This window comes from Capricornis sumatraensis, chromosome X, assembly GCF_032405125.1.
Source record: "Capricornis sumatraensis isolate serow.1 chromosome X, serow.2, whole genome shotgun sequence".
NCBI lineage: Eukaryota > Metazoa > Chordata > Mammalia > Artiodactyla > Bovidae > Capricornis > Capricornis sumatraensis.
In genome coordinates this window covers 28,585,589-28,608,103 of record NC_091092.1, presented here as the reverse complement: position 1 = coordinate 28,608,103, position 22,515 = coordinate 28,585,589, and the positions used below count along the sequence as shown (strand labels likewise).

The following is a 22,515-nucleotide window of genomic DNA, read 5'->3' as shown; positions in this document are numbered from 1 at the left end:
ACACAGAAATGATTCTTTCCCATCTTCAAACACATGATTACTGACAGTTTTATTGCAGGTACTTAGAACTAATTTCTGTGTAATCACACTAGCATTCTTCTCAGAGGCTCAGGTTAACTGAACAACCAATGGACGCTGCTATTTGGACTAGGCAACCAGTTATCCAAGAGGCTGTTTTATATATAATAATTTTTATAGCATGCATAAATTGCCGAGTTAAACAAGATCACTCTGAGCTCAAGTTTTAAATTCTGATTCAACTTACTTATCTCTGTTGGCTTTGGCTTGTGCTGTTCACTATCTTCAACAGAACCAATACAAATACTATTCTCCTCCTTCAAAATCAAGTTCAAATCCAGCCCTCTCCAAGAAACTATGGTCATCCTAGACAGGGGTCCATTAAGCATGATTCTGAACACACAGTACACATTATCATAATTATCATTCCAAGGCAGGAGACAGATGGGTTCCAGGCTAGATATTTATAACTGGCCCCCTGTTCACACTTCCTGGGGTGAGAAGATGAGCTCCAGGCTGAACATTCATTACTAGCCCTCGTTTACATTTCCTGAAGCAAGAGACAAACTGGCTCTGAGATCACATATTTATAACTGGACTCCTATCTATACTTTGAAATCTAACCCATGATATAAAAACCAGCAACAGGAAGAGGGTAAATAACCAGACACTGGGCATTTTTAATGGCAGGGACAGAGTGGAACTAAACCCCGTTAAAAGATCAGGAGGTCACATATTTCCCATCCTCTGGGCAAGGGAGACATCTCACATGTACAGAAAGGCTCCTTGGGGGTCAAAAAGGAGAGAGCACCACCCCACAGTATGTGATGCTAAGGGCTTCTGGGCCAGAAACCATCTTGGGAAAAAGTTGCTAATGTATGTTGAAGAGGGCCATAGGGTAGGTCAGGTGTGGAAAAAGAAACCAGATAATTGGCTAAAGGTAAACAAAGACCCAGAAGAACTAACCTATATAAATGATTTAACCTCCTCTTTACTGTGCTCCTCCTCCCTAGGGGAACACCCTCACACTTTTTCTCTCCAGGTGTGTATCTCTGCCTTGCTTCCATCTCAACTAAACAAACTGTTTACCTATGTGCTCTCTGACTTGTTGCTGTGCTGTCTCTAATAATAAACTTCGTACCTGCATATTTTTGCCTCTGTGATAACTGCATTTTTCATTGGGGGACAAAGATCCAGGGAAAAATAGCTTCTAGCCTGTAGCCCTTGCTGGTCTGGTAGCTAGGATTCCTGGCTTTCAACCCAGGCTACCCAGGTTCAATTACTGGGCAGGGAATTCCAATGTCACTTCATGCCACCACTCACTGCTGCCTCACTGAGATCAATTCTAACAATGTTTATTGTCTTTTATAGCTTTAACACATTTCTCACTTTTCACTTATCTGAGCCTCAAAAAAGCCCTGAGCTAAGTAGAGCGAGAATCAAAATTATATAGCTAAATGGTTGATTTCAGGTCTGGAGAATGAAAGCATTATGTGAGAAAATAAAAATATCTATTTTAATACTATGAGAGAATTGAGGTGTAAAGAGATTGGTTAGGTGACTTAATAAAGGCTACAAAAATACAGAGGCTCAAGCCTCTATCTTTCTAATCAACTATAACCCATTTACCATCTGGGCAAAGTTTCACTCTTGCAGTATGGTAACTTAGAGAAGAAGCTTTAAGAACTCAGATTTTTTTTTTTTCTATGATTAAAGACTATGGTGCTTCATAAAATCAAAATTCAGACATCTTTCATCTCATTTATTTTGGTTCTTGGCGATTTTACTAACTAGGTAAGTGATGCCTACATAAGTGAATATCAAACCAAGTATTGTCAAGGGAAAATATTTTTGGCACACATATTACTATAAATTCTATTTTGATTTAGTAAATATATAATTTGTTTGTAAACAATTGAAACAGTCACAAAAATTTCTGTGTACCTTTCTCCACTTAGTGATAACACGTCTTATTTGCTAACAACTGCTTTGATAACGGAATTTTTCAACTAGATAAAACTCCTTCATGGCATACTATTTCAGGTTAATGAAGAACTTTGTAATCAAAGAACTGTAATTCTCCTTTAATTGAAATCAACTATAACCATGTGGTTTTTCTCACACTAATGGTCTTCCAAGTAGTATTTTTTTTAAAAATTACAGTATTAGGGTATCAGGGACTTCCCTGACTCACAGAAATTATATTAAGATTTTTCAGCGCATGGCTGCCTCCAAGTGACAAAGTGCTCAAAGAACATATGTTAGCCGACTTAATAAAAAGAAAGAAAATATTCTATCATTAAATATAGAAAATCACTCAAGAAAGGCATTCAGGAACAATTAGTGTTCCTTCTGCATGCATATGTGCTCATCAGACTCTTTGTGACCCTATGGACTGCAGCCCGTCAGGCTCTCTCTGTCCATGGGATTCTCCAGGGAAGTATACTGGAGTGGGTTGCCATTTCGTCCTCCAGGGGATCTTCCTGACCCAGGAAGAGAACCCCATGTCTCTGAACCCATGTCTCTTGTGTCTCCTGCATTGCAGGAAGATTCTTTACCCACTGAGTCACCTGGGAAGCCTTAGATTCCATTTTACAATATGTGAAAAATGTAACATGAAAATATAGGCTTCAAAATAGAAATTCACTGTATATGTATCTTTATCAAGTATATATATATTCATCAAGTATATGTATATTCATCAAGCATCTTTTTTATTATGTTTACAAAAACTGCCAAAACCAAACCTTCTATATAAATTGTGGATCCATCTTGGGACAGTGGTACTGTATTCTGGCTGAAGCAGTATGGTAAGTCTGAAAACTCATCTGACTCAACTTGTGATGAATTCTTTGCAAAATCCTGCAATAAGTTATAAAGGTAAATTTAACTGTACATCAATACTGTAAATATACACTTAATGATTCAATTACTAATAAGTTATAAAATAAAGATAATTATTACTTGCTGTCAAAATTAGCATCTACTGAGTAAAGAGTACAAGAGAACTCTCTGGATTATATTTGTAATTTTTCTGGAAGTTAGTTTTAGATAAACCATTAAAATGAAAAAATAATAATATTACCAGCAAAGTAAAGGTTATATATTGGTACTTTTCTGCAAGAAAATTTTGGCAGTTATCTATTGAGGGCTTTGTAAGAGTTTATATCCTTTGGGCCAATCATTCTAAATATTTCACTTCCAAGCATTTATACATGCCAAGAAAATGAAAATATTTAGTGGAGAATTATCTATAATTGCAAAAATTGAAAACCTGTATGTCCAATAATGGTGGAATGGTTACATAAATAAATAAACTATCATGCAATATTATGATTTTCAGAAACAGACAATGACAAAAAGAAATGTTTTCAATATAAAGTTTGGTGAAAAAAAAAGGTACAGATACCTGTATTTAAAATATAGTCCTGATTAACAGACTCTATATATCATACTAACCATCCATAGGAAACAAAATTCTCATTTCTTCTGAACCCCCCGCCCCGAACACCAAACCCCATACATATTACCTTTATCGTGGGAATATAAGGATCTTGCTTGCCTGTTTTGTGCTTACAAGTTGAGAGACAAATCAGGTATTAAGAATTTTACTTTGCTACTAAGTTTTCTGTTGACAAAGACTAACTGTTAAGAAGTTATGGAGACATATCAAAGTTACACAAACCATTCCATTCCTAGAATTTCAGGCTTAACACACAGATTTCTGCATTTCAGCCTTAAAACCTATTATAGAAAATCAGTAATAGCCATATCACTTAATTGTAACCAAGCACAATCTTACTCCAAGGTATTTTCTCTATTTGGAGAAATATGGAAAATATTCACCAGCAACTCCACAAATAGTTCTTTAACATTTCTTCCAAAGTTCATACTTTAAGTCCTTTCCTAGGTGATAATTCTGGTCAGTTAAGCACCACCATTTCAGAGAGCAGATACATTCTTAAACCAACAAATAACGTGTTAAAATAATTCTCAGATTGGGATTTTTTAACATCTCATAAAGTAGTTCAGAAAGATACCAAATACATCGGTAAGTACAAAAGGTGATGGACTGGGATTCAGAAGACCTGTCCATTTATTTGACTGTGGAACCTTTGGCAAGTCACCTCTGAGATTCAAATTATTCTTCTGCAACTGAAATAAAAGTCACCAATTGTTAACTTAAAATATACTTGCCTCTTTCACAGTACAGACCGTCCCAGACCTACAATGGCTCAACATACGATTTTCCACATTATGATGCTGTGAAAGTGACAAGCATTCAGCAGAAACCGTACTTCAAATTTTGATCTTTTCTCAGGCTAGTAAGATGTGGTTCAATACTGGGCAGTGACAGCAAGGCACAGCTCCCAGTCAGCCACGTGATCATGAGGGCAAACAACCAATATACTTAAAACCATTTTGTTTTTCACTTTCAGTACAGTACTCAAAAAATCACATGAGATTTTTAATACATTACTGTAACAGGCTTTGTGTCAGATGATTTTGCCAAACTGTAGGCAAATTTAAGTGTTCTGAGCACATTTAACATAGGCTAGGCGTGGTAGGTTAAGTGTCTGACATGCATTTTCAACTTGTGATGGGTTTATTAGGATATAACCCCATCCTAAGTCAAGGAAGATCTGTACTAGAAGTATTCTATTAAGCAGCTGTCATAGCAGTACTAATGAAGACCTAAAATGATCTCCTATATTTATATAAATATTTACATTTATTTATACAAATAGGCAAATTGAAGTTAAATATGGTTAAGTAAGGTTCCCAATACAACCCAGCTTGTTATTGATGAAGCTGGATTATAGAACGCAGGTTAGCCTTATTACAAAGTCTGTGCCTTCAACAATATCACATTTACTTTCTTTCTTACTTTTTTAATGTAGGTAAATATAAAATACTTTTTATTATTTAAAAATTCTTTAAATAATTGGCTTCTGAAAGCAAAAATAATAATATATTGAACGGTTTATATCACACTTACTTTTTTCACACTTACTTTAAAAGGAATAATAATCTCCCTGCCTGCCCCAAAGAGTTACTGAGGTTAAAGACAGGTTTAAATATTTCAGAGAAAATTCCCTTACACAGGATTCTCAATTCATTTGAGAATATATGTCATCCTCAACTGTAGCTAAATAATCACCTGGAAAGATTATTTTTTTAAATCTATTATGCCCAAGGTCTCACTCTAGACCAACTGACAAAAATCTCTATTTTTAAAAAGCTCCCTAGGATTGTGAACCTGATTAAGGAACTCTGATTAAACAAATGTGTCCACAGAAACAAAAAATTCTGAGTTTGGATGAGCTCTAGTTTCTAACTTTTGTTAACACAAAAGATACCCATGTCTTATTATTCTTCCTCCCTGGGTCCAACAAAGGAATGATTTTCATATAACTGCATTTGTGTTTTTTTACAGATTTTTTTGACATGGATCATTTTAAAAATCTTTATTGAATTTGTTACAAGATTGTTTCTGTTTTGTGTTTTGGTTTTTTGGCCTGGAGACATATGGGATCTTAGCTCCCCAACCAGGGATCAGATCAGCACCTTCTGAATTGAAAGGCAAAGTCTCAACCACTGGGCTGCCAGGGAAGTCTCTATCTGTATTTAAATAATAATGTTTCCGTATTTTTGTGTGTGTGTGGTTTGTTTTTCCTTGTTTTTTCCTCTTTTTTTCGGCCTTGTTGTACAGCTTATGGGATCTTAGTTCCCTGAGCAGGGATTGAACCCGAGCTCATGGCAGTGAAAATGCCAAGTCCTAACCACTGGACTGCCAGAGAATTCCTTAGTTTTTCCTAAATGCCAAGCTGCTTACTCTAGCATGAGAAAATTACCGAGTTCATCTGATTCTAGCTAAAATCAAATAATTTCTGCATTTCTTATAGTCTGCAATCTTTAGGTACACCTATTCTTATGAACACTCTGTGGAGGGACCTCCCTGGTCGTTCAGTGATTAAGGTTTGTCTTTCCAATGAAGGATATATATGGGTTTGATTCCTGGTCCGGGAGCTAAGATCCCACAGGCCTCTACACCAAAACCAAGGCTTTGGCCCACAATAAAACAGAAACAATTCTGTAACAAATTCAAATGGTCCACATTAAAAAAAAAAAGAAAGAAAAAAAAAACCAGCCTGTGGATACTTAGCGGATCCAAGTTTGAGATCCAGTGGTCTGGGTAAAGGTTCTTATTTTAGAAATAAAGAAAGTGAGGCTCATAGAAGTTGTGACAATGCTCTACTTAAGAACAAAGACAGAATCATCATTAGAGTTTCATTCTCAATCTGGGTTCCTTGGAATATTAGTCCAGGGCTCATATTATTACTGATGATAATTTCAGAAGATACTGGTTTTCAAAAAATGATTTTTTTTTGCTTGAAAGGCCAAATTTAATCATTGGCAAGAATACTATCAGTTTTCTTCCATGAGAGGCAGATTTTGTGTATCTCTGAGTACTGAAACACCGTGTGTGCCAAACAGATCTTAAAGGTGGCCTCCATGATTTCCTCCTGATATTTATACACTTGTCTAATTTCCCCTTGAGTGTGGGTGGGACCTGTGGTTGCTTCTAACCGAGAGAATTTAGCAAAAGCAACAGATGTTCATGATTATCTTATAAAGCCCATCTTTCCCTTGCTGGCTTTGAGGAAGCAACCAAGTCATGCTAGGAAGGTCTACACAGCAAGAAACTGAGGACAGGCTCCAGTTCACAGCAGCAAGAATTCATGCCTTCAGTCTGACAACCCACAAAGAACTGGATACTGCCAACAACCATGTGAGCCTGGAAGCAGTATTAAATGATACTCCAGCTCTCTCTACCTGACACACTGATTGCAGCCTGGCCCAGCAGAGGACCCAGTTAGGCCATACCCTAGCTCTTGACTCACAGAAACCATGAAATAATACATATATATCGCTTTAAGCTGCTAAGTTTGTGGTACTATTGTTATGCAGCAATAAAAAACTCCATGGTGCTTTGTCAGTCATTCTTTCAAGTAAAAATTGCATTGTATTAAAAAAACCAGCCAGTTCAGTTTGTGATTCATTCTCACAAGTGCTTTTCCTCAAGAGAAACTTCATACTGCAGATGTAGAAATGCTTTATGCATACTTCCCTGGTGGCTCAAAGGATAAAGCATCTGCCTGCAATGCAGGCGACTTGGGTTCGATCCCTGGGTTGGGAAGATCCCCTGGAGAAGGAAATGGCAACCCACTCCAGTATTCTTGCCTGGAGAATCCCATGGACAGAAGAGCCTGGCGGGCTACAGTCCACTGGGTCGCAAAGAGTCGGACACGACTGAGCAAATTCACTCACTCACTGTGCAATACTACCCTTCATCACCCAGAGTATTTAAAAAAGAAGTGTATTCAAAGGTCAAAAGTTAGTAAAATTAGAAACAATTTATTACTCCTTCAAGGATATTCTTAAGCGAAAGTGAAATTTTTCTACTGTGAGTGCTTGGTGATCACCAATCCAAAAACTAGTAGTACAGTTGGGTATCACTGCCTTGAATCATATTAAGCCACCAGCAGTTTCAGGTCCATTGCCTTTGCAGCACTAGCACAAATGTTGACAGAGTAAAAAGTGCAAAGGTCTTAGTGTTACTAAGACAATGGTTTTGACCTCACAGGTCCCCTGAAAGAGTCCCAGGGAACCCCAGTGGTCTGTAAAATACATCATTGCTCTAAGATAATGCTTCTGTTTTTAAAAGCATATAATTAAATGTACATATGAAAGTAGAACTGTTAGTTGCACAGTTCGGTCTGACCCTCTGTGATCCCGTGGAGTATATCCCACCAGGCTCCTCCGTCCATAGAATTCTCTAGGCAAGAATAGTGGAGTTGATTGCCATTCCCTTCTCCAGGGGATCTTTCCAACCAAGGGATGGAACTCGGGTCTCCTGCATTACAGGCAGATTCTTTACTGTCTGAGCCTCCAGTATATACTTAACTGTATGTGTGGATGTGCATATTTAAAAACTTTGGGTTAACCTGGATTGAAATCCCAGATCCATCATTACCGGCCATCATGAATCCTTTAGACTCTCTGAGCCTCAGTTTCAACTATAAGATGGGGGAAATAACTGTGCTTACCTCATAGGGAAGTCATAAGAATTAAAACAGATTAATTTATATACAGCGTTTAGAACTAAGACTTAACCATACTGACAGACTAACAAATGTTAATATTACCATTATCGATTATTTCAGTTAAAAGTTTTAAAAACGAAACTATGAAAATATGTTTTCAAAATAAACAGTAATAACGATCTTGGAAAAATCTTCCCAATTAAGAATACCCAGTTCAGCTTACTATCTTAAGAATTTTGCCATTATGCAATATTCATTACTGCTAATACTTTTAGATAGCATAGTTTTCAATATTATACCAATTTAAGCATGCTATGTGATTGTCAGGTTGGATAGTTAGTTCCCGACACTATTATTTTGGGTATCAGTTGCACTATCATAAAAATGGTGACATTTTCTGACAGTGATTATGTTTCTACTGGGATGATAACTAGATATGATAGTCCACAATTCTAACTGGGTATTATAACATCTAATGTGTCCCTGCACTAATTGTGTAGTTTTAAAAACACTTACAGGTTTAGGCACGTTCTGAACGATATCAGAGTTATATGAAGATCTAGACTCAGGATGAAATATAGGAAAGGCAGCCTCTGGACTTGAAGATCGAGACTCAGGATGAAATCTAGGAAAGGCAGCCTCTGGACTTGATGAGTCTTCGTCAAGTTCACCTAAAGGCATGAAAGCATCACCAACACCTGTATTTTTCTACACAACAATTCTACCACAATATTTTACTTTAATTTTAAAGTAATACAAGAATACTATACCTTGATTGTCTCATTCCTTATTTCCTTTGAAGATGAGGCGAGATTACCCCTGTTCACAATATCTATGAAAATTATCTTTAAAAAAATTTTTTTATTTCAGTGAAAGTATATATCATGATAATAGAAAAACTTTGCCCCCAAAATCTATATATAAGCAATACTTGAAGCATATTGCGTTCTTTTAATGGTGACAAGGTTGCATACAGACTTGGGTTACTGTGACTTGAAATCAAGCCCTTCCCCAATCTCCATGTCACATTCACACCCCTAAAAGCCTGAAGTTTCATCATGGGCAAGCTGATGGATTATCTGTACCACTGCTCTTGACTACTGACAGGGCTACCATCAGAGATTAAATTGAATCTAGAGTTTACAAAAGTATCTCGTATCTACTCACTACACCAAAAGTCTGGATCAGTCTAAGAATGCTCACTGTTGTATGCATGTGAACCCGTAACTTCTAGGTTATTGAGGAATCAAATAAAATTTGGAAGAATAGATTTACCTAAAATTGCTAGTCAAGAGAAGGTACAAAGCAGAAAAAAAATCCCATAAGACATAAAAAAATTTCCCTTTTTCACTCCTAGTCGAAAACAACTAGATCTCATAAAATAATTGTATAGTCACACAAAAGTAGTGCTCTTTTATCATATGAAGTGCTCTATGACTAAGCACTACAAAAGTCTTTTAGAAGAAAAATCTTTTCATTCAAATAAGTTGGTATTGTTTTCATTTAGAAATTCAAGATCCATGTATTTATCCAAGCCATTAAAGAATTTCTATAGTAATTTTTGGTGACTGTAGTCCGTCAAACACAATTTTTTATTCCCCCTTTTATATTAAGTTTTTTAAAAAATATTTAGCTCATTTCCATATGCTAAAATATTTTAGGACATAAGACATTAATAGAATCATTTAAATTCGGGGTTATTTAGAGAAGAAATTTGACCAGGATCAAATTTCTTTTTGACAGAATCACTACTAATACACATTTTTCTAGTTGAGTAATAGTTATTTCTAATTGATATATATCCAACGTCAATAAGATGATTTGAATAACTTTTAAATATGGTTAATACTTCGATATAAAAATCATCACAGTGACTAGGAAACATTAATATTCTGCTCCTCTATCAGCAGCAAATGTATCAATATGCCTACTTCATTGAAGTGGCACTCCACTTAGCATCTCTGTTTGCCACAGGAAATGATACTAAGAATTAAACAATTATTCTATCTTTGATAACTGAATAGAAGTGCTATTCCAAGTTTAGAGACAGAACTAGGCTTTCAGAAAATTAATCTCTCTCTAAACCACACTAACATGCACAGCCATAATAAGAAAATATTGATATGCTGGTTACATTCTTTGGTAAATTCTCCTGGCTTTACAGAAATAAATATAATGAGAAAGACTCTGTTTCTTCATTCACCACTAAAACTAAATATGTTGTTCCTCTGAATTTTACACAATCCTAATTGGACTGTCCTAATTGGGACAGTCGCCGGTGGCTGCGACCGGTGCACTAAGCACGCCCGAGAGGAGCTACCCCACATGTGAGGTCAGGGGTGGAAGCCGGGAGGACCCCATGCCCAAAGGTCAGCAGCCAAGAGGAGTTACCCCACGTCCGAGGTCAGGGGCAGCGGCCGAGAGTGCCAGGCTGCGATGGCACAGAAACGGCTGAGAGGAGCTACCCCACGTCCGAGGTCAGGGGCAGCGAGGAGGAGCCACCCTGTGCCTGAGGCCTGGGGCAGCAGCTGGGAGGAGCAAACCCATGTCCAAGGAGTGGTGCTGCGTGGGCGCAGGAGGGCTTAGAGGAGCTATCCCACGTTGAAGGTCAGGAAGGGTAGCGGTGAGGAGATACCCCTTGTCCAAGGTAAGGAGCAGTGGCTGTACTTTGCTGGAGCAGCCATGAAGAGATACCCCACGCTCAAGGTAAGAGAAACCCAAGTAAGATGGTAGGTGTTGCAAGAGGGCATCAGAAGGCAGACACACTGAAAACTGTACTCACAGAAAACTAGTCAATCTAATCACACTAGGACCACAGCCTTGTCTAACTCAATGAAACTAAGCCATGCCCATGGGGCAACCCAAGAGGAGCAGGTCACGGTGGAGAGGTCTGACAGAATGTGGTCCACTGGAGAAGCAAATGGCAAACCACTTCAGTATTCTTGCCTTGAGAACCCCATGAACAGTATGAAAAGGCAAAACGATAGGATACTGAAGAGGAACTCCCCAGGTCAGTAGGTGCCCAACACACTACTGGAGATCAGTGGAGAAATAACTCCAGAAAGAATGAAGGGATGGAACCAAAGCAAAAACAATACCCAGCTGTGGATGTGACTGGTGATAGAAGCATGATCTGATGCTGTAAAGACCAGTATTGCATAGGAACCTGGAATGTTACGTCCATGAATCAAGGCAAATTGGAAGTGGTCAAACAGGAGATGGCAAGAGTGAACGTCAACATTCTAGGAATCAGCAAACTAAAATGGACTGGAATGGGTGAATTTAACTCAGATGACCATTATATCTACTACTGCAGGCAGGAATCCCTCAGAAGAAATGGAATAGCCATCATGGTCAACAAAAGAGTCCGAAATACAGTACTTGGATGCAATCTCAAAAGACAGAATGATCTCTGTTCGTTTCCAAGGCAAACCATTCAATATCACGGTGATTCAAGTCTATGCCCCAACCAGTAACGCTGTAGAAGCTGAAGATGAACGGTTCTGTGAAGACCTACAAGACCTTTTAGAACAAACACCCAAAAAAGATGTCCTTTTCAATATAGGGGACTGAAATGCAGAAGTAGAAAGTCAAGAAACACCTGGAGTAACAGGCAAATTTGGCCTTGGAATGCGGAATGAAGCAGATTAAAGACTAGTAAGAGTTTTGCCGAGAAAATGCACTGATCACAGCAAACACCCTCTTCCAACAACACAAGAGAAGACTCTACACATGGACATCACCAGATGGTCAACACCGAAATCAAATTGACGAAATCAAATTGATTATATTTTTTGCAGCCAAAGATGGAGAAGCTCTATACAGTCAACAAAAACAAGACCAGGAGCTGACTGTGGCTCAGATCATGAACTCCTTATTACCAAATTCAGACTCAAATTGAAGAAAGTATGGAAAACCGCTAGACCATTCAGGTATGACCTAAATCAAATCCCTTATGATCATACAGTGGAAGTGAGAAATAGATTTAAGGGACTAGATCTGATAGAGTGCCTGATGAACTATGGAATGAGGTTTGTGACATTGTACAGGAGACAGGGATCAAGATCATCCCCATGGAAAAGAAATGCAAAAAAGCAAAATGGCTGTCTGGGGAGGCCTTACAAATAGCTGTGAAAAGAAGAGAGGCGAAAAACAAAGGAGAAAAGGAAAGATATAAGCATCTGAATGCAGAGTTCCAAAGAACAGCAAGAAGAGAGAAGAAAGCCTTCTTCAGCGATCAATGCAAAGAAATAGCGGAAAACAACAGAATGGGAAAGACTAGAGATCTCTTCAAGAAAATTAGAGATACCAAGAGAACTTTTCATGCACAGATAGACTCGATAAAGGACAGAAATGGTATGGACCTAACAGAAGCAGAAAATATTAAGAGGTGGCAAGAATACATGGAAGAACTGTACAAAAAAGATCTTCACGACCCAGATAATCATGATGGTGTAATCACTAATCTAGAGCCAGACATCCTGGAATGTGAAGTCAAATGGGCCTTAGAAAGCATCACTACAAACAAAGCTAGTGGAGGTGATGGAATTCCAGTGGAGCTATTTCAAATCCTGAAAGATGATGCTGTGAAAGTGCTGCACTCAATATGCCAGCAAATTTGGAAAACTCAGCAGTGGCCACAGGACTGGAAAAGGTCAGTTCTCATTCCAATCCCAAAGAAAGGCAATGCCAAAGAATGCTCAAACTACCGCACAATTGCACTCATCTCACATGCTAGTAAAGTAATGCTCAAAATTCTCCAAGCCAGGCTTCAGGAATACATGAACTGTGAACTCCCTGATGTTCAAGCTGGTTTTAGAAAAGGCAAAGGAACCAGAGATCAAACTGCCAACATCTGCTGGATCATGGAAAAAGAGTTCCAGAGAAACATCTATTTCTGCTTTATTGACTAAACCAAAGCCTTTGACTGTGTGGATCCCAATAAACTGTGGAAAATTCTGAGAGAGATGGGAATATCAAACCACCTGACCTGCCTCTTGAGAAATCTGTATGCAGGTCAGGAAGCAACAGTTAGAACTGGGCATGGAACAACAGACTGGTTCCAAATAGGAAAAGGAGTACGTCAAGGCTGTATATTGTCACCCTGCTTATTTAACTTATATGCAGAGTACATCATGAGAAACGCTGGACTGGAAGAAACACAAGCTGGAATCAAGATTGCCGGAAGAAATATCAATAACCTCAGATACGCAAATGACACCACCCTTAGGGCAGAAAGTGGAGAGGAGCTAAAAAGCCTCTTGATGAAAGTGTAAGAGGAGAGTGAAAAAGTTGGCTTAAAGCTCAACATTCAGAAAATGAAGATCATGGCATCCGGTCCCGTCACTTCATGGGAAATAGATGGGGAAACAGTGGAAACAGCGTCAGACTATTTTTTGGGGCTCCAAAATCACTGCAGATGGTGACTGCAGCCATGAAATTAAAAGACACTCACTCCTTGGAAGAAAAGTTATGACCAACCTAGATAGCATGTGCAAAAGCAGAGACATTACTTTGCCAACTAAGGTCCCTCTAGTCAAGGCTATGGTTTTCCCTGTGGTCATGTATGGATGTGAGAGTTGGACTGTGAAGAAAGTTGAGTGCCGAAGAATTGATGCTTTTGAACTGTGGTGTTGGAGAAGACTCTTGAGAGTCCCTTGGACTGCAAGGAGATCCAACCAGTCCATTCTGAAGGAGATCAATCCTGGGATTTCTTAGGAGGGAATGATGCTGAAGCTGAAACTCCAGTACTTTGGCCACCTCATGTGAAGAGTTGACTCATTGGAAAAGACTGATGCTGGGAGGGATTGGGGGCAGGAGAAGGGGATGACAGAGGATGAGATGGCTGGATGGCATCACTGACTCGATGGATGTGAGTCTGAGTGAAGTCTGGGAGTTGGTGATGGACAGGGAGGCCTGGTGTGCTGTGATTCATGGGGTCTCAAAGAGTCGAACATGACTGAGCGACTGAACTGAACTGAATTGGACTTTTTTGGTTAGTTTTAGCATTAGCCACTCAGTTGTGTCCGACTCTTTGTGGTGACCCCGTGGACTCTGTCTGGACTTCCCTGGTGGCTCAGATGGTAAAGCGTCTGCCTACAATGCAGGAGATCCAGGTTCAATCCCTGGGTCAGGAAGATCTCCTGCAGAAGGAAATGGCAACCCACTGCAGTATTCTTGCCTGGAAAATCCCATGGACGAAGGAACCTGGTAGGTTACAGTCCATGGGGTCGCAAAGAGTCAGACAAGACTGAGCGACTTCACTCACTCACTCATAGACTGTATCCCACCAGGCTCCTCTTTCTATGGAATTCTCCGGACAGGAATACTGGACTAGTGGATTGCCATTCCCTTTTCAAGGAGAATCTGTTTTCCCAACCCAAGGACCAAATCCAGGTTTCCTGCATTGCAGGCAGATTCTTTACTTTCTGAGCCACCAGGGAATTGATTGGACATTTAACAAGCATCATTAATACCTTCATTTTTACATAACATCAAATCTAACTAACAGAAATCCACAAAGGTATCTGACATTCTCCCAGAGCCACAAGGATTAAGGGTGCTGACTGCCTGCATCATCCTAGTATACTGGCTGAAAATCAAGCCACTGTATATTCTTCATGAATATAATCAGGACTTGCTAAAATATGGCTGTGGCCAGAAGCTACTGCTCACGTTGATATACAAACCAGAGCCTTTTTATTTCGTAGACATAAATCAAGAAAACACTGATGAGGCAGCTGAATGGGTGTCAGAAACTCCATCAGAGACTAACACAAACTTATTTAGTAGTCTGATGTTCTAAACAAAGCATTCCAACACTTCCTTTTCTAGGTACATTTGGGCTTAAGGGAGAAAAAGAAAAATTAACAAATAAACAGATAAATAGATGACTTGGCTCCAATAAAATTATGATTTCTAATCTAAAAAGATCTACAATGGTGTTAGGCAATCTTAATGTTTAGGTAACTCAGTTAAAATTTTCCTTTTCTCTCACATATTTTTACCTCTCACACCTCCTTAGTCAAGTTCCTAACCATATTCTCCTGATTCTCACAAATTCCTCTCACATCCAGCACCTTATAGTATAACAAGGATATATAAGACAGTCCCACATTTTCCACTAGAAACAACATCTGTTAAAACTTTGCTTCACTGAAAGTAAATGCTTACTTGAAGTGGGTGATTTGGAACCTGGTATGGCTCCAACAAAGATCAGCTCATCATCTTCCTCCTCCGGTGTTTCTACTTTCTTCTGCCACGGTTCCAACTCCTCTTCTTCACATTCCATAAACAGTTCTGCCATTTTGGAACTATCTAATTTTCAAAAAGAGAATCCAATTTTATTTTTCTAAATATTTTCTTGTAATCCATAGTATGGTATTTAAGATGTACTTTACCAAGGCTAATAGCAATTATTGAACTGACGTTTTAAAAGTCAGAAATGGTAACAAAACTATGAAACTCAGAACCCAATCTCTAAGCTCTAAAACTAGTAAAATTAAGCTAGCTAGGAAGATAATGGATGACAGTAGTTATTTAGCGGCTAATAAATTTTAGGATCAAATCCAATCAAAGTGAGTTTTAATTTTATTGCTAGAATACAATTATATTCACAAAAAGAGTGTACCTAACTAACTCTTATCTGAACAAAACCCCCAGATACTTCTGTATTATAATAACAAAAGGGGGATAAACTGAGAGGCAGCAGCAACAGGTGAGAGAGATACTAGGAAAACTGAACCAGATTCAGGGATATTAGGCACAGGGCAACACAGAGATGAAGTGCTGGAACAAAAATAGGATAATTAAGTGAGGCTTATTCCATCCTAATGTAGCATTTCTCACTTGAAGAAACTAAGTAAAGAACATATTGTGGGTACCACCAGTCTGTAAGTACTGACCAATCACAAAGACCTACCAGGAAGCACCTTAGTGTTTCATTTTTAAATACTGGACAGACACCCAATAAGCACCAGAAGTATGATTAAAATCTGCAATGTGAAAGACCAAAGCAATAAAATAGATCAAAGGATATTAAAACACAAGTAATACTGAAGACAAGAAAAAATATTAGAGATTACAATTAACATTTTAAAGATGTAAGACAAGAATGCTATAAAAATTAATATTCACAAAGCTAAAAGATTAAAAACAAAATAGCCAAAATTCAGTGAAGAAAAATAAAGTGCCAAAATTGAGTAAATATCCCATGCCGTTGGCGCACGCACACACGGTGCAGTGCTAAATTGCTTCAATCATGTCCGACTCTTTGTGACCCTATGGACAGTAGTCTCCCAGGTTCCTCTGTCCCAGGGACGCTCCGGGCAAGAATACTGGAGGGGGTTGCCTTGCCTGCCTCCAGGGTCTCTTTCCAGCGGCTCCCACAGTGTAGGCGGATTCACTGCTGAGCCACCCGGGAAGCCCCAAATATCCCATAAGTGGAACTAAAAGACAAAAAATATACCTATACTAAACAAGAAAAATTTGCGATAAATCAATTTCAAAACTACAACTCACCTAATAGAAGTCCCAGAAAAAAAAAAGAGAAAAAGGACAGGGAATATAATAAAAGGAAAAATACAAGAAAAAAGTTCCCAGTTCTAAAGGATATAAATTCTCCCGATAAAAGGACCCACTAGCACCTAACACAATAATCAAGAAAAAACCTACAATAGACGGAGAAGTCATGAAATTTCAAAATGCTGGAGATAAACAGAATATCCTAAAATCTGAGAGAGGAGAAATTTAGAAAAATAATCTCAAAAATCTTAGTGAAAATAATTTTTCAATTTAGCATTCTATACCGAGACACAATTTTTGTCAAGCATAAAATTATATATTCTTTCATCAAGAAAAAAAAAAAAAAAGAATAAAGATTAGCAGCGAGGAGTCACTCCACTCCGTCCCGGCAGGAAGCAACACATTGGTGTCTCAGGTCTTCCTGATGTAGCACGAGATTCCCGTGATGAACCTGTCGGACAACAAGGCCTACTACTTCAGCCCGTCGCTGACCACGTAGAACCTGGTCTCTGACAAATAGGACTCACTGCGCCAGTGCGCAGACTTCAGGAGCTGCCTGCTAGCCCAGGACGCCATGCTGTACTTCCGACCATTAGCCACAGGCCAGGGCCACGCCGCCACCTGCTGGCGAGTCAGGCGGCCTAGCTATTCTCCGTGCCTCACATGGGGCTGCAAGAGACCACCTTAGTCTACCTGGACAGTGACTTCACAGTCGTGCTATTCCTCCGCTCCACCCACGAGACCGCCACTGGCCCTGTTAAGACCAATATGTCCCCTAATGGCAAACTGCCTCTCCACGTGGTTCCTGCTCTCTTACGTTACGTGATCTCGCACGGTACGGTCTCTCTCTCGATATCTCCTCTCTCGCGCTACGCCTCCGTCGCTCACGCTACCCCTCCCCCCACCTCGCGGTACCGCCCCCTCGCAAAAGCACCACTGGCCTATGCGCACCATGTCCTCTCACACGATACTGCCTCTACATGCGGTACCCGCTCTGGCAATGTACGTCCTCCCTCGGGGTACCCACCTCTCTCACAGCACACCCCTCTTTCTTGTACCGCCATTGGCTCTGCTATGCGCAGTATGTCCTCTCACGTGGCAACGCCTCGACAATTGGCTCGTGCTCTCGCACGCTACGTTCTCTCGCGATATCTCCTCTCGTGCGCTACCCCTCCCCCCACCTCACGGTACCCGGCTCCCGCAATACCACTGGCCTATGCGCAGGATGTCCTCTCACAGGACACTGCCTCTACATGCGGTACCGGCTCTCACATGCTACGTCCCCCATCGGGGTACCCACCTCTCTCACAGCACACCCCTCTTTCTTGTACCGCCATTGGCTCTGCTATGCGCAGTATGTCCTCTCACATGGCAACGCCTCGACAATTGGCCCGTGCTCTCGCACGGTACGTTCTCTCTCGCGATATCTCCGCTCTCGCGCTACGCCTCCGTCGCTCACGCTACCCCTCCCCCCACCTCGCGGTACCGCCCCCTCGCAAAAGCACCACTGGCCTATGCGCACCATGTCCTCTCACTCGATACTGCCTCTACATGTGGTACCCGCTCTGGCAATGTACGTCCTCCCTCGGGGTACCCACCTCTCTCACAGCACACCCCTCTTTCTTGTACCGCCATTGGCTCTGCTATGCGCAGTATGTCCTCTCACATGGCAACGCCTCGACAATTGGCTCGTGCTCTCGCACGGTACGTTCTCTCTCGCGATATCTCCGCTCTCGCGCTACGCCTCCGTCGCTCACGCTACCCCTCCCCCCACCTCGCGGTACCGCCCCCTCGCAAAAGCACCACTGGCCTATGCTCACCATGTCCTCTCACACGATACTGCCTCTACATGCGGTACCCGCTCTGGCAATGTACGTCCTCCTTCGGGGTACCCACCTCTCTCACAGCACACCCCTCTTTCTTGTACCGCCATTGGCTCTGCTATGCGCAGTATGTCCTCTCACATGGCAACGCCTCGACAATTGGCTCGTGCTCTCGCACGGTACGTTCTCTCTCGCGGTATCTCCTCTCTCCCGCTACGCCTCCGTCGCTCACGCTACCCCTCCCCCCACCTCGCGGTACCGCCTCCTCGCAAAAGCACCACTGGCCTATGCGCACCATGTCCTCTCACAGGACACTGCCTCTACATGCGGGACCGGCTCTCACATGCTACGTCCCCCATCGGGGTACCCACCTCTCTCACAGCACACCCCTCTTTCTTGTACCGCCATTGGCTCTGCTATGCGCAGTATGTCCTCTCACATGGCAACGCCTCGACAATTGGCTCGTGCTCTCGCACGGTACGTTCTCTCTCGCGGTATCTCCTCTCTCGCGCTACGCCTCCGTCGCTCACGCTACGCCTCCCCCCACCTCGCGGTACCGCCCCCTCGCAAAAGCACCACTGGCCTATGCGCACCATGTCCTCTCACTCGATACTGCCTCTACATGCGGTACCCGCTCTGGCAATGTACGTCCTCCCTCGGGGTACCCACCTCTCTCACAGCACACCCCTCTTTCTTGTACCGCCATTGGCTCTGCTATGCGCAGTATGTCCTCTCATATGGCAACGCCTCGACAATTGGCTCGTGCTCTCGCACGGTACGTTCTCTCGCGATATCTCCTCTCGTACGCTACCCCTCCCCCCACCTCACGGTACCCGGCTCCCGCAATACCACTGGCCTATGCGCAGGATGTCCTCTCACAGGACACTGCCTCTACATGCGGGACCGGCTCTCACATGCTACGTCCCCCATCGGGGTACCCACCTCTCTCACAGCACACCCCTCTTTCTTGTACCGCCATTGGCTCTGCTATGCGCAGTATGTCCTCTCACATGGCAACGCCTCGACAATTGACTCGTGCTCTCGCACGGTACGTTCTCTCTCGCGATATCTCCGCTCTCGCGCTACGCCTCGGTCGCTCACGCTACCCCTCCCCCCACCTCGCGGTACCGCCCCCTCGCAAAAGCACCACTGGCCTATGCGCACCATGTCCTCTCACAGGACACTGCCTCTACATGCGGTACCGGCTCTCACATGCTACGTCCCCCATCGGGGTACCCACCTCTCTCACAGCACACCCCTCTTTCTTGTACCGCCATTGGCTCTGCTATGCGCAGTATGTCCTCTCACATGGCAACGCCTCCACAATTGGCTCGTGCTCTCGCACGGTACGTTCTCTCTCGCGATATCCTCGCTCTCGCGCTACGCCTCCGTCGCTCACGCTACCCCTCCACCCACCTCGCGGTACCGCCCCCTCGCAAAAGCACCACTGGCCTATGCGCACCATGTCCTCTCACTCGATACTGCCTCTACATGCGGTACCCGCTCTGGCAATGTACGTCCTCCCTCGGGGTACCCACCTCTCTCACAGCACACCCCTCTTTCTTGTACCGCCATTGGCTCTGCTATGCGCAGTATGTCCTCTCACATGGCAACGCCTCGACAATTGGCTCGTGCTCTCGCACGGTACGTTCTCTCTCGCGGTATCTCCTCTCTCCCGCTACGCCTCCGTCGCTCACGCTACCCCTCCCCCCACCTCGCGGTACCGCCCCCTCGCAAAAGCACCACTGGCCTATGCGCACCATGTCCTCTCACAGGACACTGCCTCTACATGCGGGACCGGCTCTCACATGCTACGTCCCCCATCGGGGTACCCACCTCTCTCACAGCACACCCCTCTTTCTTGTACCGCCATTGGCTCTGCTATGCGCAGTATGTCTTCTCACGTGGCAACGCCTCGACAATTGGCTCGTGCTCTCGCACGGTACGTTCTCTCGCGATATCTCCTCTCGTGCGCTACCCCTCCCCCCACCTCACGGTACCCGGCTCCCGCAATACCACTGGCCTATGCGCAGGATGTCCTCTCACAGGACACTGCCTCTACATGCGGTACCGGCTCTCACATGCTACGTCCCCCATCGGGGTACCCACCTCTCTCACAGCACACCCCTCTTTCTTGTACCGCCATTGGCTCTGCTATGCGCAGTATGTCCTCTCACATGGCAACGCCTCGACAATTGGCTCGTGCTCTCGCACGGTACGTTCTCTCTCGCGATATCTCCGCTCTCGCGCTACGCCTCGGTCGCTCACGCTACCCCTCCCCCCACCTCGCGGTACCGCCCCCTCGCAAAAGCACCACTGGCCTATGCGCACCATGTCCTCTCACAGGACACTGCCTCTACATGCGGGACCGGCTCTCACATGCTACGTCCCCCATCGGGGTACCCACCTCTCTCACAGCACACCCCTCTTTCTTGTACCGCCATTGGCTCTGCTATGCGCAGTATGTCCTCTCACATGGCAACGCCTCCACAATTGGCTCGTGCTCTCGCACGGTACGTTCTCTCTCGCGATATCCTCGCTCTCGCGCTACGCCTCCGTCGCTCACGCTACCCCTCCCCCCACCTCGCGGTACCGCCCCCTCGCAAAAGCACCACTGGCCTATGCGCACCATGTCCTCTCACAGGACACTGCCTCTACATGCGGTACCGGCTCTCACATGCTACGTCCCCCCTCGGGGTACCCACCTCTCTCACAGCACACCCCTCTTTCTTGTACCGCCATTGGCTCTGCTATGCGCAGTATGTCTTCTCACGTGGCAACGCCTCGACAATTGGCTCGTGCTCTCGCACGGTACGTTCTCTCGCGATATCTCCTCTCGTACGCTACCCCTCCCCCCACCTCATGGTACCCGGCTCCCGCAATACCACTGGCCTATGCGCAGGATGTCCTCTCACAGGACACTGCCTCTACATGCGGTACCGGCTCTCACATGCTACGTCCCCCATCGGGGTACCCACCTCTCTCACAGCACACCCCTCTTTCTTGTACCGCCATTGGCTCTGCTATGCGCAGTATGTCCTCTCACATGGCAACGCCTCGACAATTGGCTCGTGCTCTCGCACGGTACGTTCTCTCTCGCGGTATCTCCTCTCTCCCGCTACGCCTCCGTCGCTCACGCTACCCCTCCCCCCACCTCGCGGTACCGCCCCCTCGCAAAAGCACCACTGGCCTATGCGCACCATGTCCTCTCACAGGACACTGCCTCTACATGCGGGACCGGCTCTCACATGCTACGTCCCCCATCGGGGTACCCACCTCTCTCACAGCACACCCCTCTTTCTTGTACCGCCATTGGCTCTGCTATGCGCAGTATGTCCTCTCACATGGCAACGCCTCGACAATTGGCTCGTGCTCTCGCACGGTACGTTCTCTCTCGCGGTATCTCCTCTCTCGCGCTACGCCTCCGTCGCTCACGCTACCCCTCCCCCCACCTCGCGGTACCGCCCCCTCGCAAAAGCACCACTGGCCTATGCGCACCATGTCCTCTCACTCGATACTGCCTCTACATGCGGTACCCGCTCTGGCAATGTACGTCCTCCCTCGGGGTACCCACCTCTCTCACAGCACACCCCTCTTTCTTGTACCGCCATTGGCTCTGCTATGCGCAGTATATCCTCTCACATGGCAACGCCTCGACAATTGGCTCGTGCTCACGCACGGTACGTTCTCTCTCGCGGTATCTCCTCTCTCGCGCTACGCCTCCGTCGCTCACGCTACCCCTCCCCCCACTTCGCGGTACCGCCCCCTCGCAAAAGCACCACTGGCCTATGCGCACCATGTCCTCTCACAGGACACTGCCTCTACATGCGGGACCGGCTCTCACATGCTACGTCCCCCATCGGGGTACCCACCTCTCTCACAGCACACCCCTCTTTCTTGTACCGCCATTGGCTCTGCTATGCGCAGTGTCTTCTCACGTGGCAACGCCTCGACAATTGGCTCGTGCTCTCGCACGGTACGTTCTCTCGCGATATCTCCTCTCGTACGCTACCCCTCCCCCCACCTCACGGTACCCGGCTCCC

At 43.8% G+C, this 22,515-nt stretch overlaps 1 protein-coding gene and 1 non-coding gene across 2 annotated transcripts in view; one reads left to right on the top strand and one right to left on the bottom strand.

The window, feature by feature from the left end:
* The window catches only part of ZNF280C (zinc finger protein 280C), a 50,447-nt gene extending 33,222 nt beyond the window's left edge, over positions 1 to 17,225 (bottom strand). The window contains exons 1-4 of the mRNA XM_068963107.1: positions 17,177 to 17,225; positions 15,300 to 15,443; positions 8,897 to 8,958; positions 8,057 to 8,099 (exon numbers count right to left, since the gene is read on the bottom strand). Coding sequence (XP_068819208.1) covers positions 8,057 to 8,099; positions 8,897 to 8,958; positions 15,300 to 15,443; positions 17,177 to 17,225 — 298 coding nt within the window. The remainder of the gene's footprint in view (positions 1 to 8,056; positions 8,100 to 8,896; positions 8,959 to 15,299; positions 15,444 to 17,176) is intronic.
* On the top strand, positions 14,192 to 14,264 carry TRNAC-ACA (transfer RNA cysteine (anticodon ACA)). Its single transcript has one exon. It is a non-coding gene; the product is annotated as a tRNA-Cys (tRNA).
* Positions 17,226 to 22,515: the final 5,290 nt, after the last annotated feature.